Below are 17,872 nucleotides of genomic sequence, written 5' to 3'. Positions count from 1 at the left end.
TCAGGGCAATCAGTGGGTTTGAGAGTTTAATAGGCTTTGATGCTCTCATAGCCTGGACAAAGAGGCTGTTCAAGGCACCGGGAGGAGATCAGAGTTCCTTGTCAATCCCAGGATATTGACATCTTCCACAAATGTTGTACAAGTGCAGAACACAACTTGGGGTTTGTGGCACAGTGAGCAGGATTCAAAGATTCCTTGACATGAAACAGAATAACCTCGGCTTTAGCTGCATCAGTTTCAGGCCGCTGTCGTGTAGCCACTTTGCTCTCTTGTTTCACTCTCTGCAGACCCCCTAGGAATACTGAGACTGAAGGGCAGCAGTGCTGAGCTCTAGGGAGAAAGATTCACACACTGCTCTCCCCTCATAGGCCCTGATTACATGTAGGTGAGCTGGGGTGAGGGACTCCCCTCACCTGCTCAACACCATTGACTCCGAGTAATGTATTTGCTGCATCTGGTACAGTTTACAAGGTTTCCACATGTGGAAGTGTTATTAAAATCAGTGAAAACACTCTTTAATATGTTTATTACAGGGTGAAACCCCATAAAACATGCACAAACAGCAACATACAGTATCTATAAGCCTATAAAAAAGTAATCATACATTAAACTAAAACAATCAATAAAACACTAGGGAGCATATTTATTGGAAAGTGGCGCAGCGCAGCGGAGTGCAGCGCAGTGCAGCAAGTCATTTTGCTGCGCTGCACTGCGTCACTGGGAAAGGGCAAGAATGCAAAGTATTTAAGGCATACAGTGCATTCCTGTCCTTTCTCCCTGCACTGATGCTCAATTTGCCCGCCCAGTGCCAACGTTTGCATCATGGCGTGAGGGTGCCGCCATTGCAGGCACCCTTGCACCATGGTGCGAGGGTGCCGGCATTGCAGGCACCCTTGCACCATGGTGTGAGGGTGCCGCCATTGCAGGCACCCTTGCACCATGGTGTGAGGGTGCCGCCATTGCAGGCACCCTTGCACCATGGTGTGAGGGTGCCGCCATTGCAGGCACCCTTGCACCATGGTGCGAGGGTGCCGCCATTGCAGGCACCCTTGCACCATGGCGCGAGGGTGCCGCCATCGCAGGCACCCTTGCACCATGGTGCGAGGGTGCCGCCATTGCAGGCACCCTTGCACCATGGCGTGAGGGTGCCGCCATTGCAGGCACCCTTGCACCATGGTGCGAGGGTGCCGCCATTGCAGGCACCCTTGCACCATGGTGCGAGGGTGCCGCCATTGCAGGCACCCTTGTACCATGGTGTGAGGGTGCCGCCATTGCAGGCACACTTGCACCATGGTGCGAGGGTGCCGCCATTGCAGGCACCCTTGCACCATGGCGTGAGGGTGCCGCCATTGCAGGCACCCTTGCACCATGGCGTGAGGGTGCTGCCATTGCAGGCACCCTTGCACCATGGCGTGAGGGTGCCGCCATTGCAGGCACCCTTGTACCATGGCGTGAGGGTGCTGCCATTGCAGGCACCCTTGCACCATGGCGTGAGGGTGCCGCCATTGCAGGCACCCTTGCACCATGGCGTGAGGGTGCCGCCATTGCAGGCACCCTTGCACCATGGCGTGAGGGTGCCGCCATTGCAGGCACCCTTGCACCATGGCGTGAGGGTGCCGCCATTGCAGGCACCCTTGCACCATGGCGTGAGGGTGCCGCCATTGCAGGCACCCTTGCACCATGGCGTGAGGGTGCCGCCATTGCAGGCACCCTTGCACCATGGTGCGAGGGTGCCGCCATTGCAGGCACCCTTGCACCATGGCGTGAGGGTGCCGCCATTGCAGGCACCCTTGTACCATGGCGCGAGGGTGCCACCATTGCAGGCACCCTTGCACCATGGTGTGAGGGTGCTGCCATTGCAGGCACCCTTGCACCATGGTGTGAGGGTGCCGCCATTGCAGGCAGGTTTGTTTTTGTGCCGGAAGGGACACCATCCTGCACAGAAATAATCCTGAGAGGCGTTTTCCTCTTTCTATATGATCCCAGACTACCCTTACTTTATGGTGTTATCTCTGTAAAGCTCCCCCTTGTTGTTCAACACTCTGAGGGCACACCTTTGCACTATATGGAGCAGGATGAATGGATAAATGAAGGAGTAATACAGGAAATAGAAACATTCCAGCCTGAACACATATTTTCAGAAGTGTCTCTAAGGTCTGAAGACTTCATACACTATCCAGTCTTTCACAGTCCTGAGCTTAACCCACTGGTATCTTGGCACAAAAGCAGTCAGGCTTAACTTGGAGGCAAAGCATAAAGTATTTCTGCAGCACCCACACAGTATTACAATGAAAACACAACACAAGAAACATCCCAACCCAATTTAGAGCAAAAAAGTAAATTTTACAAAACAAAATGAGACCAAACCCATAAATATCTGATCAGAAGAACCGAAGATATTGAATTTCAATATTTTAGGTAAGTATTGTGCCTAAAAGCACAGTGTCAGTCATGGCCATGTGCTGTGCTAGACTGGGGGAAAGTCACAAGTTCCGGCCAACCACGATGGAGTGCGGGCCAAATACAGGGACCAGGTTAGTCCTGCTGAGAAAGATGAATTATCAAAGTCCAACACAAGGAGTCCAGAACTTCAGGATTTCTCCTTTTCTTGTAGAGAGGTGCTCTCTGATGCCAGCCAAGGGTCCAGGACCTGGGGGGACACTTCTTGGGGGTCAGGGATTCACTCTAGCAGAGGCCATCAGGAGTCAGGCAGATCCTTCACAGGTCCAGGCAGGTCCAGTTCTAGCAGCCCCCTGGAGCTTGAACAGAAGGTCAGTCACCTGCCCTGTGGCTTCACTCAGGTAGAAGAGAGCCAGTCCAGTCATCATTTGCAGGGAGCAGGGCAGGACTCAAGCAGCAGGGCGGTCCTCTGGTAGCAGCAGGGCACTCCTCTGGGTAATAGGTCAAGCCTCAAGTTCCGTGGTCTGCTCTTTGACATGCTTCATAGCATGTGGAGACTCACAACACAGGTGACTAAACCTGTCCAAAGAAGAGACCACGGCACTGGTGAGCATGTCTCTTTTCACGGAGAGGGACCATCATTGAAAATAGAGAGTGCAGCCCAGTGGCACTTTTAACATGAAAATGAATGTCCTTCAATGTGGCTAATTGTTGGAAAGTGGATTATTGGTAGGGGCAAATGTACAGGTACCTCTGGCAATAAGGCCGCTAACACACGCTAGGGCTCAGAATAGGTCTCAGAAAATTATTCCCATGCTCAAACCTTGGTAGCTTGGCTGTGAGCAGGCAGACAGGATTAACTTCAGAGACACGTATGTAAAGCAGTTAAAAATACCAATTGCGTAAATAAATAAGACATAACGCACAATAAAAATTCAACACCAATTTATAAAAATAGGAAATGTTTATATCTTTAAAATGACACCAAAACGAAAAAATCCAATGTAGGGAACTGTAGATATTAATTTTTAAAGATTTAGCACTATATAGCATATAGAAACCTATAGCGCTTATTGAGACATCTGGTCACGCTACACCAGGTCAAAGTCAAAGTTTCAGGCCGATCACGATGGAACCCTGGTAAGATTCACTAAGCGGGAGTCCCCAATCAAGATTTTACCTTCACACTTAGAAACTTTTCTGGTAGATTTCTTATCAGATGTCGTGCAGCCTCCTCCAGCAGGCCTGATTCAGTGAGGGTTCACAGTGTACAAAACATAATCCAAGGGTCTGGAATCGCCAAGATGGTCCTTGAAAGGTTGGGACCACAGTTCCCACAATGCACATGGACAACACTCTTAAAAGTTCACTGGATACACTCCGGGCAGAGAACTCTTTATGGAGTTAATGAAGGTGAGCTCTGGTAACCTGTAGCTTACAGGGAGCCCACTCTGTATTCCTCTTCAAACAAGGTACATCCAAAGGGCTGTAGTTTCAGATCATACAGCAGACACAGTCAGTCAGAATGTAGGGCCTGATTTTGCACATGAAGTTTCCAGCTTGGCAATCATTGTTGTCGCAGTTTCAAGCAGCAGAGCCAATCAGAGCAATAGAGGACTGCATTTTGGCTTACAGACTAGAAAGTCTTATAACTTCCTGTCTGTCCATTTTAGGATAAACTAAAAAAATAGCTTATTGTTGGATTTATCAATATCATTCTGGGAAACAGCCTTTACAACGCGATTGTTACATCGTGTTACCTTTGCAACACGGTCGTTACAACAACAGCGTTGTTACAACAAAATGCCTTTACATCACAAATCATTAGATCGACTTGCTCTAGATGGCGCTTCAACCTAAGCAATAGTATGATTTACTATTCCAACACCTTCCCTACTGTTGCGCAGTGTAGAGGTGGAATAGTAAATTATTATGATTCCTAAGGTAGGAGCGCCATCTAGAGCGAGTAAATCTAATGACTTGTGTTGTGAAGGTATCGTGTTCTAACAACGCGGTCGTTGTAATGATCGCGTTGGGATGGAATGCGATGTAAATGCATGCGTTGTAGCTTGCTATATTCTACCATTCTACTGAGCCCTTGAATGATGTTTTTATGGCTTCCCTCTCTTCAGTTACTAATCAATAACTTCCTGCCATGTTAACCTATGGGGCTGGTGATCCGCAATGGAAAAAATGAACTGGGAAATTTCTCCAACACCAGGGTTTATAAAACATGTTTTATAAGGATCCTGCGTATATCTACAGGACCCCCTCACCCCTGGAACACCTAGGGGAGACTTTAGGGGTTCTGAATATGTCAAAATATTGCAGGTCCTCACTCCACAGGGCTCCTAGCACAAAAGTCGATTTTTGGAAGCACTTTACTACAATGTGGGAAGTAAAATGTGGAATTTCAATAAGACGAGGACATATAAAAATCATTCTTACAAGGATCCTCCTTATAAGTACTTGACCCCCGACCCCTGGGCTGGTTTTACACTCACCTCAGACTTAATCAGTGCACACATGCAAGTGCAGAAAGGGCTACTGGCCTATAAACGGCCAAGCCCTATTCTATACTAGGGACTTAAAGGTAGTTTCAATCTCCCTGCCCTATTATGCACTAGGGTCTTATTGAGGAGGTCAGGCCAATCTATGGGGTACCCTAACCCATAGTGTACCCTAGTGTATGTAGGTTTTTTTTGCTGTATTCTAAGTGTCGTTTTCAGCAAAGCACTGGCTCTGGGCCTGGTTAGGCAGAGCCCAGGGTCAGTCAGAATCAGTTACCACCAGTATCAGTCAGCAAAAAATAGAGGGTGCACAGGGCACAAGGAGAACTTTGCAACACTAATGCATTAATAGTGGCTTGAGAAGAGCTCCGAGGCACTTCACAATGATTTCAGTTAGTCAAAGACCAGGAGTGTTTGCGCTTTCACAGAGTCAGACCGATGCGGTGATGTGAGGAGACATTCATGGCAGCACCTGTGCCGTATACATATACGTCACATGACATCCTACATTATCTCATGTACATCAGCACCTCCTGTCTGTAAATTGTGGCCATGAACACTCTCTCTACCTTTGACCTTTCGTCTGAACCCGAGCACATATGTTTTGAACAATAAATACACACCACTAATTTGTTTATTTTCCTGTCTTCCGATTGGCAGATCCCATCACCAATGTGACCATCGCTAGCAATGTGACTTCAGGTCGCCTTTGGGAAAATGAAGGATCGGTGAATCTGACCTGCTTGGCTCTGGGAACGGCTCCCATCTTCTCCTGGATGTACAATGGGAGCGCCCTGCCTCAGGACCCGCGGTACCATCCGTCGCCGGATGGTTCATATATCGTAATCAGCCCGGTGACCAGACAAGACACTGGACTCTTTGTCTGCTCTGCGTCCAATCTTGCCAATAACCTGAGCAGTCAGCCATTCAAGATTGACATCTCCTGTGAGTACGGCCCTAAGAGTGGATGGAGCGATGGATGTATGATTGACTCGAAGCATTAACTATTATGTGTCTATTGCATGAAAGATTGGCCCTGTCTTGTCACATTTCATGAATATCTTGAAAAGTTAATATTTGACGAAAGGAACAATTTATGAGCCAAGAGTAACTGTAGTAATTTTGTTCTGGTTATCCATAGATTCCAAACTACTAAATTCCTACTTTACAGAAAAAGTTGCAAACGTCCTCATTTTGTACGGCGCTGTCTGCACTTCGGCCCGGACCAGAGCAGCATAATTTCTAAGGGTGGGCGGACAACTCCGTTCCGCCCACGAAATGTGCGGAGATTTGCCCTTCCGCCTTCCGCGATAATAGGCGGAGAAACAGTACAAATCTCCGCACACTCAGGGCGTAACAGAAATTGTCCGCCCGCCCTATTAAATACATAAAAAAATACATGTTTAAATAACCTTACCTGATCGGCGGCGTCCCCGGGCTTCAAACCTCTTCCAGCGTGTCTTCTTCTGAGAACTGCGTATGCGCGGGAGCCCGTGCATGCGTATTCCTGCCGAGGAATGCAAGTAAGATTATTTAAACAGGTATTTTTTAATGTATTTAATAGGGCGGGAGGCGGGATATGCGTAAGGGAACTATGCGGAGAGTGCGGAGATTGGTTCTATCTCCGTGCCTCTCCACGTAGGTCCCTTATGCATATTACGCCCTCCCTTAATAATTTCTCAGCAGCAGCTCTAGGTACCTGGGTTCATAGGACGTTCTTCGCTCTCCAGACACAGCGGAGACGGTTCACACAGGCAGGCTGGACAAGAGTTACTCAGGAGGATAAGTCTCCGTCCTGTCTGGACCTAGACCCCTCTGCCGTTGGGGGTCAGTAGATATATTGTGTCACAAGATGAGAAGTGCTTGGCTCTAGAGGTTAAATTCTAAAGCTGTAGAGATCTCTCTCCAGGACTGACCAGGAAGGGAGGCAGGAGGACAGACATCCTTAGAAGCAGGAAGCGTGGAAGTCTCATCTTTCAATTTACCAGCCAATTTCTTCTCAAAAAGCATCAAGTATGACAATTTCATGGGTGAACCCAGTCTGTGATTATTGACAACCCCTGAAGAAAAAAATCCTAACATTCTTAGTCTTTTTCAGCCAAAGGGAACTTGTTCTTGCTTTGTATCAAACAACATCCCATTATTCACTATAGAAAATTAACACTGCAGCTCTGTTATCATCTTCCTCAGATCTCCTGTCTAAATGCTCTAGCCAATGGTGCACATTCCCTTCCACAGAGGATGAATGAAAATGTTCATTCCTGGTTTCGTTTTTGGCATTCTGCAGTACACACAGAAAGAGGAAAAAGCCTCCATGGATTGTTTTTGGTGCAGGAAGGTGACTCGATTCAACATCTTGAAACTATTCAGTTGCTTGACAAAGGAGAATGGAAAGTTTGGCAGATAAATGTTTTCTTGATAAATATTTATTATCAGGCCAAGACTGGATACATTTTAGAACTACAGATACATCCCATAGAACAGAATATTGAGGATTGGGAGAAAAGATATCTAATACCACACAATAACTTATAGTTGTTCTCATATAAGATAATCCGCAGCTGGAATATGACCAGTAAAAAATTGCTGAATAATAGGAATTGTCTGTTCAATAGGAAACACCTTCTGCTGCCAACAATGCTAAGAAAACAAATCATATCTGCTTCCTAAAAAAATGGGTTATTGGTTGTGGGGGGTGGAAGCCACAATCAAGCAACAACCACAACAACCACAATTATTGTTAGGGTGAACCACAAATATCCCTAAATTAACCTATGCTTGATCCCCTGGAATCTTGGCACAAAAGTAGTCACACTTAACTTAGAGGCAAAGTAAAAAGTATTTGTGCAGCACCAAGACAGTATTACAATGAAAACACAACACAATTTCGAAAATAAATTGTAAATAATAAAAAAGAGACTAAAATCATAAATATTTGATTAGTGGAACCAAAGATATTGAATTTCAAAGTTTTAGGTAAGTATAGCGCCTAAAAGCACAAAGCTCCAATCATTGTCATCTGATTGGCTAGAAAAGGGGAAAATCACAAGTTCAAGCCAACCCCAATGGAGTGCAGGTCAAATATAGGGACCAGGTAAGTCTTGCTGAAAAAATTACCTTAAAGTCCAGCCAGAAATCCAAACCTCAGAATTTCTCCTTTTCTTGTAGAGGGGTGCTCTCTGATACCAGCCAAGGGTCCAGGCCATGCGGAGGCACTTCTTGGGGTTCAAGGACTCACTCTAGCGCAGGTCAGCAGGAGTCAGGCAGATTCTTTGCAGGTCCAGGCAGATCCAGTTGCAGCAGGTGAGCTGGACAGTTGCATGGAGGCCTCTGGAGCTTGCTGTGGGCCTGTAGCTGAGAACCGAAGGTCAGTCAACTGACCCATGGATTCAAGAGAGCAGGCCCACTCGTTATTTGCAGAGAGCAAGGCAGGAGTCAAGCAGCAGGGCAGTCCTCTGAAGAACAAGGCAGGCCTCATGCAGTAGAGCATCTTCTAGGGAACAAAGCAAGCCTCAAGCAGCAGGGCTGGCCCCTGAAAACAAAGCAGGTCTGAAGCAGCAGAGAAGGCCTTAGGGGAACAAGGCAGTCCTTTCTCTCTCACACCAGCAGGTCTAGGAGTGTAGTGAAGAGTGGCTCAGCAGGGCCAATATTTTTACCTGGTGCCATTCTTTGAAAGGTGATGATTTTCTAAGCTACTGTCCCATCTGGGTCTGGAATTTTCTTCCATCCCCCTGCCAAGGCTCTAAGAAGTCTGGAATGACAAAAGGCTAGTGTTCGGTTCCTTTGTGTGTGCTGGAGGCAAGTCAGATACCCAGGAACTTAATCTGGCTTGAAGGAAGAAGATCTGATGTGTCTCAAGTTAGTACATATCTGCTTTTATGATTTTATGTAACAAAAATCGAATAAATCTAATCTACTACTGCTACTACTAGTACATATCTGAGGTTTTCCAGAAAGTCATAGTAAGATTTAGATTAAAAAGTAAGATATTTGGTTTTTGGGATGTAATCAAAATATCGTCTCAATAAACGATTAAATGAACCTCATGAGGTCTGAGAAATGGCACTACTGGTTGCATTAAGTTGGCAAAACACCAATGGGCAGGCCAAACTGTAGACTCATAGGTTGTTGGCGCCATTAGAACTTAGCAAAAGGAGAGTGAGGAAGAATAATGTGAATCATTAGATAAGCATCTTCGAGGTCCAAGTGCACTATGAAGTTGTCCTCTCTTAGAAGGTCCCTAAAAAGATGGCTTCCCTCCATCCTGAAGTGACTGTAAAGAATCCAGGAATTCAATTGCTTGAAGTTGATTACAAGACAGAAGAAATCATTGTGGTGTGTTGTGCGAGGTGTGATTGCTTGTTTCTGAATTAATTAAGCTATCTGTTGGTCTATGATTTGGATTTGCTTTAGAGGAGAAGTTTGGAAGGGAGCTGCATAGAATTTCAGGCGGTAGCCATGAACAGTGTCATATTTTTTTGCCAGTTTTGAAAATAATGTGAATTCTTTCACCGAAATTTAGAGTTGAAGAAAATTGATGTCTTGCCATGAAAGATAGAATGTGTGGACCTATCACTGAAGCCTTCATGTTGGAAACCCTGACTTCTAGTTGGAAAGATTGGGGTGCCTCTGAGGTTGTCATTCCATTGACTCCTTCCTCTGAAGGTTACACAGCATGGTGCCTGGTAAAAAACAGCTGGCTGAGTGGCTGCTTCCTCTGTCTGCCCTGTCGGAAAGGTTAGGCTGGAAAAAAATGTAAGTGTTGTTTAGGCTTTATCTGAAGATGTGAATGTTTTCAGAAATATAGCTACTTCTTTAACAAATGGATCTCTACATAGTAGCTCTTCAGCTTAAGGGCCAGCCTCATTTGTTAAAAAGTCGCAAAGTTTAGGATTGCCCAATAAACAGAAGTTTTGTTGTGTCTAGTCTGCTAAAATATCATGGTCTAATGTGGTGCCTTGGTCTTTAGTGCTAAATGCCAAATCTAAAATTTTAGAAAACTGACCTAATAAGCCTAAAGGTTAATCTTGGCATGCATGATTTGTCAGTGGCTTTCTTTAGGTCTTTTATGAATTGCTACTTTGTCGCTAAAGAAAGTCTTGAATATTCTGCACGTGTCTTGGGGTCTATTTCTGACTCCTCTTGTTGCAAAGGATTTTCTTACTTTGCTTTGTATGTAAGGGCTGCTTTTGGAGTGGGTGTCCACTCAGAAGAACACTGGTAACAGTTTCCTCTGGATCAAATGTAGGATGCAAGAGAGATGAGTTATTCATTTTAGAAGAAGAACCTTCCCCTGCCTCAATATTAAAGCAGTTCATCTTTTTATTTAAGGATCACCAAGATGCCACCTCATCTTTGCCAGAGACCTCAGTTTCAAAATGCTCCCCTTGATCATCAGGGACTGAGGAAACACTATTCGTCCCTTCATCTTCAGTCTTCAGTAATATCTTCAGGTATCAAAGGAAAAACATCTAAATAAGTATGTTCAAGGCATATGAGCTGCAGATCACACACTTAGGATAGTAGATCGCCATCTGGTGTTGGGCTCGGATGCTTGCAGGTTGTTGTTGAAGAAGTCTTTGGTCACGAGATAGGTGACTCCTCTCTTGGACTACAGTGCGCATGGGCATCAACTCCAACCTCAGATTGTTTTTTTCCGCCATTGGGTTCGGATGCAACTTTTCCGCTCCGGTTGGAAATATCAATTCCAAGCTTCTCGAAGCGAAAAACTTCACAACAAACAAAACATCGAAACACCTTCATCCTCGACATCGATTACATCGGCTCGATTCCAGACGTCGACGCGGCCTGCTGGGCCTATCCACGCCGTGAGGCCTACGGCTCATGGAAAGGACTCCGTTCAAAAAATGCCCCCAGTGTAGAGCAAAATTTCCGCACAGTGACCACCACAAAGTCTGCAACCTGTGCCTATCACCGGAACACAACGAGTCCAGCTGTCCAGCCTGCGCAGTATTTTGATCCAAAAAGACCATTCGGGATCGAAGGGCTCGACGCCACATCATGGCACAGAGACCAGCTCCGGAACCAGAGGACATCTTTGAAGAAGGCCCAGATGTCCCGGAAGAAGATTCCGAGGGTCTGCAAATAATTTCCGAAGCAGATGACTCAGACGACCCCATCACTCCTGGGCAACGTGTGAGTACCACTGCCCCTGCCCCAACCCCACCAAAACCAAAGGCATTGGTCAAGACTTCACCTGCTGGCCCCAGTCGAGACCGAAAACATCCTTCAGAAGCCCCGCCTCCGGGCTCAGCTCCGAAGAAGCATAAGCCTTCCGATAGCTCGGGACCGAGCAAACCGCATGTAATTGTCCAACCGGCACCATCGGCACCGAATACAAAAGATTACTCGCACCGAAATCGGCTCCGAAGCCCTCGGCACCGAAACCACCAAAGCCAATAGAGACACCGGCACCGAAGGTTTCCAAGCCCACAGATACACCTTCAGCTCCGAAAACCACATCGCCACCGAAACCATCGTCGGTACCGAAACCACCGGCTAAGGACTCTCCTAAAGCCAAACACGCAACCGATCAACCAAAACCTCGATCGGAACCGAAAAAAATCGGTACCAAAGACTGTTCCCGAAGAATAAGAACTTTTTCATCCAGACCCAAGGCAGAAAAAGATCTATATCAACCCCAAGACTGGACATGTCACCACGGTGCCATGCAAAAAACGGAAGCTGGACACACCACCTGCCCCAGTTGCTGTAAATAGGAAGGACTCTTCTACTTCCCCTATCCCTCCTTCCTCTCCTATACTGCCTCCTATCCCACCCCCTCTGCCTACACCACCATTACATATACCCTCTCCATCTCATACACCACCACCACAGGATGATTATAATGACCTAGGGGGTGGGGGTGATCCTAATGATCTGTTTACGGACCCAGACACCACACCGTTGGATGATTGGGCTTTCCCCTTACCAGATATGCCTGACCCTCAACCATATCCCTCAAAACCATCGCCTCCTGACGATCACCTGGGGTTTGGACAATTATTAAATAGAGCAGCAATATACCACGGCGTCACAATGCACTCAGACGCACCAGAGGAAGACTTCTTACTAGACACTTTCGAACAGTCTCAAAAGTCTGTACAAATCCTGCCCATCATTAAAGGTGTCATAAAACACGCCTCCGAAGTCTTTAAAGACCCCGTTCGTGCCAGGGTTCTCAACCCACGAATTGAAAAGAAATATAGGCCTGCTCCTGAAGACCCTAACTACATCAAGGGCCAACTCCCTTTGGATTCTTTGGTCGTTTCCACTGCGCGGAAATGCGCCAACTCCCAAACCACAGGAAATACACCACCCCCAGACAAAGAATCCAATCTATTTGAAGCCTCCGGCAAAAGAGTAGCAGCACAAGCCGCTAATCACTGGTGAATTGCCAACCCTCAAGCCCTACTGGCACGCTATGATATGGCCCACTATGATCAATTAGAGACTCTCTTACAACATCTGCCAGACCAATACAAAGCCCAGGCAAATTACCTCATTCAGGAGGGAAAGCTCATTTCAAATGCAGCAATTAAATGTGCACTTGACGCCGCAGACACCGCCTCTAGAGCAATTAACACAAGTGTGCTCCTACGACGACATGCATGGCTGCGCATCTCAGGCTTTAAGCCTGTGGTACAAACTACCATACTTAGTCAGCCATTCAATCAGGAGCAGCTCTTTGGGCCAGCAGTAGACGCGGCACTGGAAAAAATGAAAAAAGACACAGAAACGGCTAAGTCCATGGGAGCGTTACAATCTCCCCAACCACGTGGGTCCTTTCTGCGCTCCTTCTATAGAGGAGCCTCCAAAAATATTGGAACGGACACCTCCTCTACATTTAAAACCGCCACACACACATCCCCCAGTAGAGGATATTTTAGAGGCGGATACAAAGGAAACAACAGCAAAGGGCGAGGGCGAGGTAATAATAACACTCGCACCCCTGCCACAAAACAGTGACTTTCATCCACTCCCCCCAGACCAATCCACTCCGGTCAGGGGAAGACTAACACAGTTCGTACCTGTCTGGAACTCCATCACAACAGACAGGTGGGTAAGACAAATTATCTAGTATGGTTACTGCCTGGAACTCACAACTACCCCCCGCATATACCACCCAAACATCGTCCCATGTCACAAGATCATCTTACACTCCTCAAACAGGAGGTTCTCTCATTGCTTCAAAAGCACGCAATAGAACCAGTTCCCTTACAACATCAGGGTACAGGGGTATATTCACTCTACTTCCTAATCCCCAAAAAGGACAGGACTCTAAGACCAATACTCGACCTCAGACCCCTAAATCTGTATATCAATTCAGATCATTTCCATATGATCACTCTTCAACAAGTGCTCCCACTACTGCAACAAGGCGATTTCCTTATCACACTAGATCTCAAGGACGCCTACTTCCACATCCCCATACATCCTGCCCACAGGAAGTATTTAATGTTTGTGGTGTACGGACAACACTACCAGTTTGCAGTCCTCCCATTCGGGGTAACAACCACTGCACCTAGAGTATTCACAAAATGTCTAGCAGTAGTAGCAGCACATCTCAGACGACAACAAATCCATGTCTTCCCTTATCTAGACGACTGGCTAATAAAAGCCAAGTCATTCAACAAGTGTGTCCTACACACTCACCAAACTATCCAAACTTTACACAACTTGGGATTCACAATAAACTATCCCAAATCTCACCTCCAACCTGCTCACATACATCAGTATCTGGAAGCCACAATTAAAACCTCCACAGCCTGAGCATATCCCAATCCAGCCAGGATAGCCAATATGCAAGCTCTTATCGCAAAATTCCAAATCCAACACTCTCTTCCAGCAAGAGTGTTCATGCAACTCATAGGCATGATGACGTCATGCATCTTCATTGTGCCTTATGCAAGTCTTCAAATGCGTTACTTTGCAAGAATGTCTAGCATGTCAGTGGAACCAGGCTCACGGACAACTTACGGATACGGTGTTGGTAGTCAGCCGCACACATCACTCTCTCAAATGGTGGAACATAACAAACCTCTCCAAAGGGCGGCCGTTCCTAGAGCCTCTTCCATAGATAGTGCTGACAACGGACGCATCGCTCACAGGATGGGGAGCCCACCTCCTCGGCCACACCACTCAGGGCAAATGGACCACTCAACAAAAAATGCTCCATATCAATCACCTGGAGCTGCTAGCAGTGTTCCTAGCACTAAAATCATTCCAAATACATCTCCAAAACAAAACTGTCCTCATTCGGACATACAACATGACAGCCATGTATTACATACAGAAACAAGGAGGCACACATTCTCTCCAGCTGTCCCAGCTCACGCAAAACATTTGGAGATGGGCCATTCCACAGAAAATATACCTACTTGCAGAACACCTTCCAGGGGTTCACAATCAGATTGGCGATTTGTTAAGTCGACAGACTCAACAAATCCACGAATGGGAACTACATCCCCAAGTTCTAATACCCTTTTTCCAACAATGGGGCCAACCAGACATAGATCTGTTCGCCACACACGAAAACGCAAAATGCCCAACCTTCGCCGCCAGGTTTCCCCACCCGGAGTCAAAGGACAATGCAATATGGATGAACTGGTCAGGCAGATTTGAGTACGCTTTTCTGCCTCTCCCACTCATTCCATTAGTGGTACGCAAGCTCAGGCAACAGTCTCTCAAACTGATCTTAGTAGCTCCCACATGGGCACGCCAACCCTGGTTCCCAACACTACTGGAACTCTCGCTAGTGCCCCACCAAAAACTGCATCTCTCCCCGTCCATATTAAACCAGAACCATGGAGAAATCAGACAACCAGATCCAGGTCAACTGAACCTGGCAATCTGGCTCCTGAAGTCCTAGAGTTTGGTTATCTCAACCTACCACCAGACTGCATGAATATTATAAGGGAGGCCAGACGACCTACTACTAGAGCCTGCTATGCTGCAAAATGGAAAAGATTTGCCATTTACTGCACTAACAATCATATAAACCCACTGGATGCATCCATCCAGGACATCATTTGCTACCTGCTACACTTGCAAAGATGTAATCTGGCATACTCATCCATACGTCTCCACCTAGCAGCATTAGCAGCCTACTTACAAAATCGACAACACTTGTCACTATTTAAAGTGCCTGCGATCAAAGCCTTCATGGAAGGTCTTAAAAGGATTATTCCTCCCAGATTACCACCCTCTACAGTGTGGAATCTAAATATTGTTCTCACTAGGCTCATGGGACCCCCATTTGAACCTCTGCATAAATGCGAACTGCAGTTCCTCACATGGAAAGTGGCTTTCCTTATCGCTATCATATTCCTCAGACGGGTACGTGAAATCCAGGCTTTAACCATACAAGAACCATTCTTACAATTACACCGTAACAAAGTGGTTCTTAGAACGAACCCGAAATTCCTTCCAAAAGTCATATCTCCGTTCCATCTTAACCAATCAGTAGAGCTACCAGTGTTCTTCCCAAATCCCGACTCGATAGCTGAAAGAGCTCTTCATACATTAGACGTTAAAAGAGCCCTGCTTTACTGCATCGACAGAACCAAATCATTCCTCAAAACAAAGCAATTGTTTGTTGCGTTCTCTCCACCACATAAAGGCAACCCCATTTCCAAATCTGGGATAGCCAGCTGGATAGTTAAATGAATCCAAATATGCTACCACAAGGCTAAACGCACACTGACAGTTCCCCCTAGAATGCATTCCACACGCAAAATAGGGGCTTCCATGGCATTCTTAGGAAACATTCTCTTAGAAGATATTTGTAAGGCAGCCACATGGTCTACAACACACACCTTCACTAAACACTATTGTGTTGACGTGCAAGCAAAGCAACAAGCTTCTGTGGGTCAGGCTGTCCTTAAAACTTTATTTCAAACTGCTGCAACCGATACAGGTGACCACCGCTAGGGGAGACACTGCTGTATAGTCTATCCTAAGTGTGTGATCTGCAGCTCATATGCCTCAAACGGAATATGCTACTTACCAGTATGCATCTGTTCTTGGCATGTAGAGCTGCAGAGTCACACACGCCCACCCACCTCCCCAGGACCTGTATCTGTTCCAGCATCGTCTTACTTAGACATTACTCATGGACATCTCTCTTTTTTCTACAAACTCCATCATTTCCCATCATGGCGAAAAACAATCTGAGGATGGAGTTGATGCCCATGCGCACTGTAGTCCAAGGGAGGAGTCACCTATCTTGTGACCAAAGACTTCTTCCGAAGACAACAACAACCTGCTAGCATCCGAGCCCAACACCAGATGGCGATCTACTATCCTAAGTGTGTGACTCTGCAGCTCTACATGCCAAGAACAGATGCATGCTGATAAGTAGCGTATTCCTTTTTTAACATTCTAAGGAGTTCAACTTAGATATAGATTGTTTTTTGGCTTTTGTGTTGTAGCCTGTTGTGATTGAGTAGACAGTTGAGGAGATGTGTCATTCGAGATAGAGAGTACATTTTTAAGTTGTTGAGTCATGTGACCCATAGATGTGGAAAGGGACTTTTATACATACTTTTGGAATATCTGATCAAATGCATATCTGTCGGGCCGAAAACATAATCGGTAACCATGTCAGTTGTCACATCAACAGGAGTGTTAGAACAACTAAGTGACCAGGGAAGGGAAAGAACTGACCAGAACCAGATATAGGGTATAAATGTAACATCTTCAGAACTTAAATCAGAACGCTCTTGGATCCGTGAAGACCAGAAGAAGGACTGCCTAGCTCTCTGTATCACTAAAGGAAGACAGCACCTGCTTGCCTTTTCTCAACGACTCCAGAAGTGACTCCTAAGGTCAGTTGGGTGACCTCATGGTTGAACTACAGGGCTACAACAAGTTTCCAGAGGCCTCTCCTGCTTTTCAGCGCCTGACCAGACCAATTGGACAGGGCCTAGTCCCATCTGCTAAGACTCTGGGAGTCAGTCCTAATTTCCAAGCCTGTCTTTAAGGTCCTGGATCCTTTGTGGTTGTCAGAGTGTACTCCTCCTTGCCTCAATGCCTCACTCCTCAACCTCAATGCAAGGCGGTGCAGGTTGATGCAGGACCCTCCACTGCAAAACCTCACAGCTCTTTATCGGCAGCACCCTGGGCCCAGTTCAGAGCCTAGCACCTCTTATTCACCATGAGTAATAAAGAACTACAAGTCCCATCATGCCAATAACTAATGGTGTAAGCCTTCTCTTGGTTGCTGCTCAGCAGCCATGGGAAAAAAACATAAAACAATGTCTATGTCATTGTTATAAGGCTGCTGAAAATAAGCAGTGAAGAAAGATTTGCAATCTGTGTAGCCTCTGACCCTGCCATAGAATCAACCTCGTTATTAGGTCGAGCATCAGCGTGCATTCGCTGTCTGTAAGACCTGTGGTGGTCACTCTACAGAGTGTAATCTCACCTGAAGCTTGCCATTGGTTCACTTCTTTTTTCCTGGCTCCTTATTGGCTGGTGCTCCAATACAACATTTCCATTTTATACCAAGGAGTAACTGCCAACAACACTTTACTTGCGCAGTAGGTGATTATGTGTTCCTTTCTAGACTACTCATTTTATATCCTGCAAACGTTTCACCAAGGATGCTGCTTAATTAGCTTTAGTCCCATTCGCTCTGATGATGTAAACAAATCTTTCTTCATTTTCACATTGCGCATGAAAGGGGTCTACAAAGACGACGTTGTTCCATCTCAAAATGTTTGGCGTGCACCTAATCTCCATGTTGGGAATTCCATATTATCAAAAGTGAAACACTCTTTGTTGTGGTCTAATTTTAATGAAAATGGCTGTTTTATTTCTTTACAAACCAGCACTTTTGGTTTTTTCGGTCTTGTGTGAAAGAAAACTCCCCGGGCGGCAAATTTTGCTTCTTGGGGGCGTTGGTATGATTTTAGATGCACCCTACTGCGTCAGGGGTT

The 17,872-nt window shown here is 46.2% G+C and overlaps 1 protein-coding gene and 1 long non-coding RNA gene across 2 annotated transcripts in view; both read left to right on the top strand.

Annotated features, from left to right (window-relative positions):
- The window catches only part of LOC146808743 (pregnancy-specific beta-1-glycoprotein 1-like), a 321,140-nt gene that overhangs the window by 228,400 nt on the left and 74,868 nt on the right, over nt 1-17,872 (top strand). Inside the window, exon 5 of the mRNA XM_085615560.1 lies at nt 5,571-5,855. Coding sequence (XP_085471686.1) covers nt 5,571-5,855 — 285 coding nt within the window. The remainder of the gene's footprint in view (nt 1-5,570; nt 5,856-17,872) is intronic.
- The window catches only part of LOC146808745 (uncharacterized), a 13,684-nt gene continuing 2,545 nt past the window's right edge, over nt 6,734-17,872 (top strand). Inside the window, exons 1-3 of the long non-coding RNA XR_014966248.1 lie at nt 6,734-8,772; nt 8,843-10,389; nt 16,294-17,473. This is a non-coding gene — a long non-coding RNA (uncharacterized LOC146808745). The remainder of the gene's footprint in view (nt 8,773-8,842; nt 10,390-16,293; nt 17,474-17,872) is intronic.

The sequence above is a fragment of the Triturus cristatus genome, chromosome 7 (genome assembly GCF_964204655.1).
Source record: "Triturus cristatus chromosome 7, aTriCri1.1, whole genome shotgun sequence".
In the NCBI taxonomy this organism is placed as follows: Eukaryota; Metazoa; Chordata; class Amphibia; order Caudata; family Salamandridae; genus Triturus; species Triturus cristatus.
The sequence above is the reverse complement of the archived record's forward strand: the minus strand, read 5'-3'. Positions and strand labels throughout refer to the sequence as shown.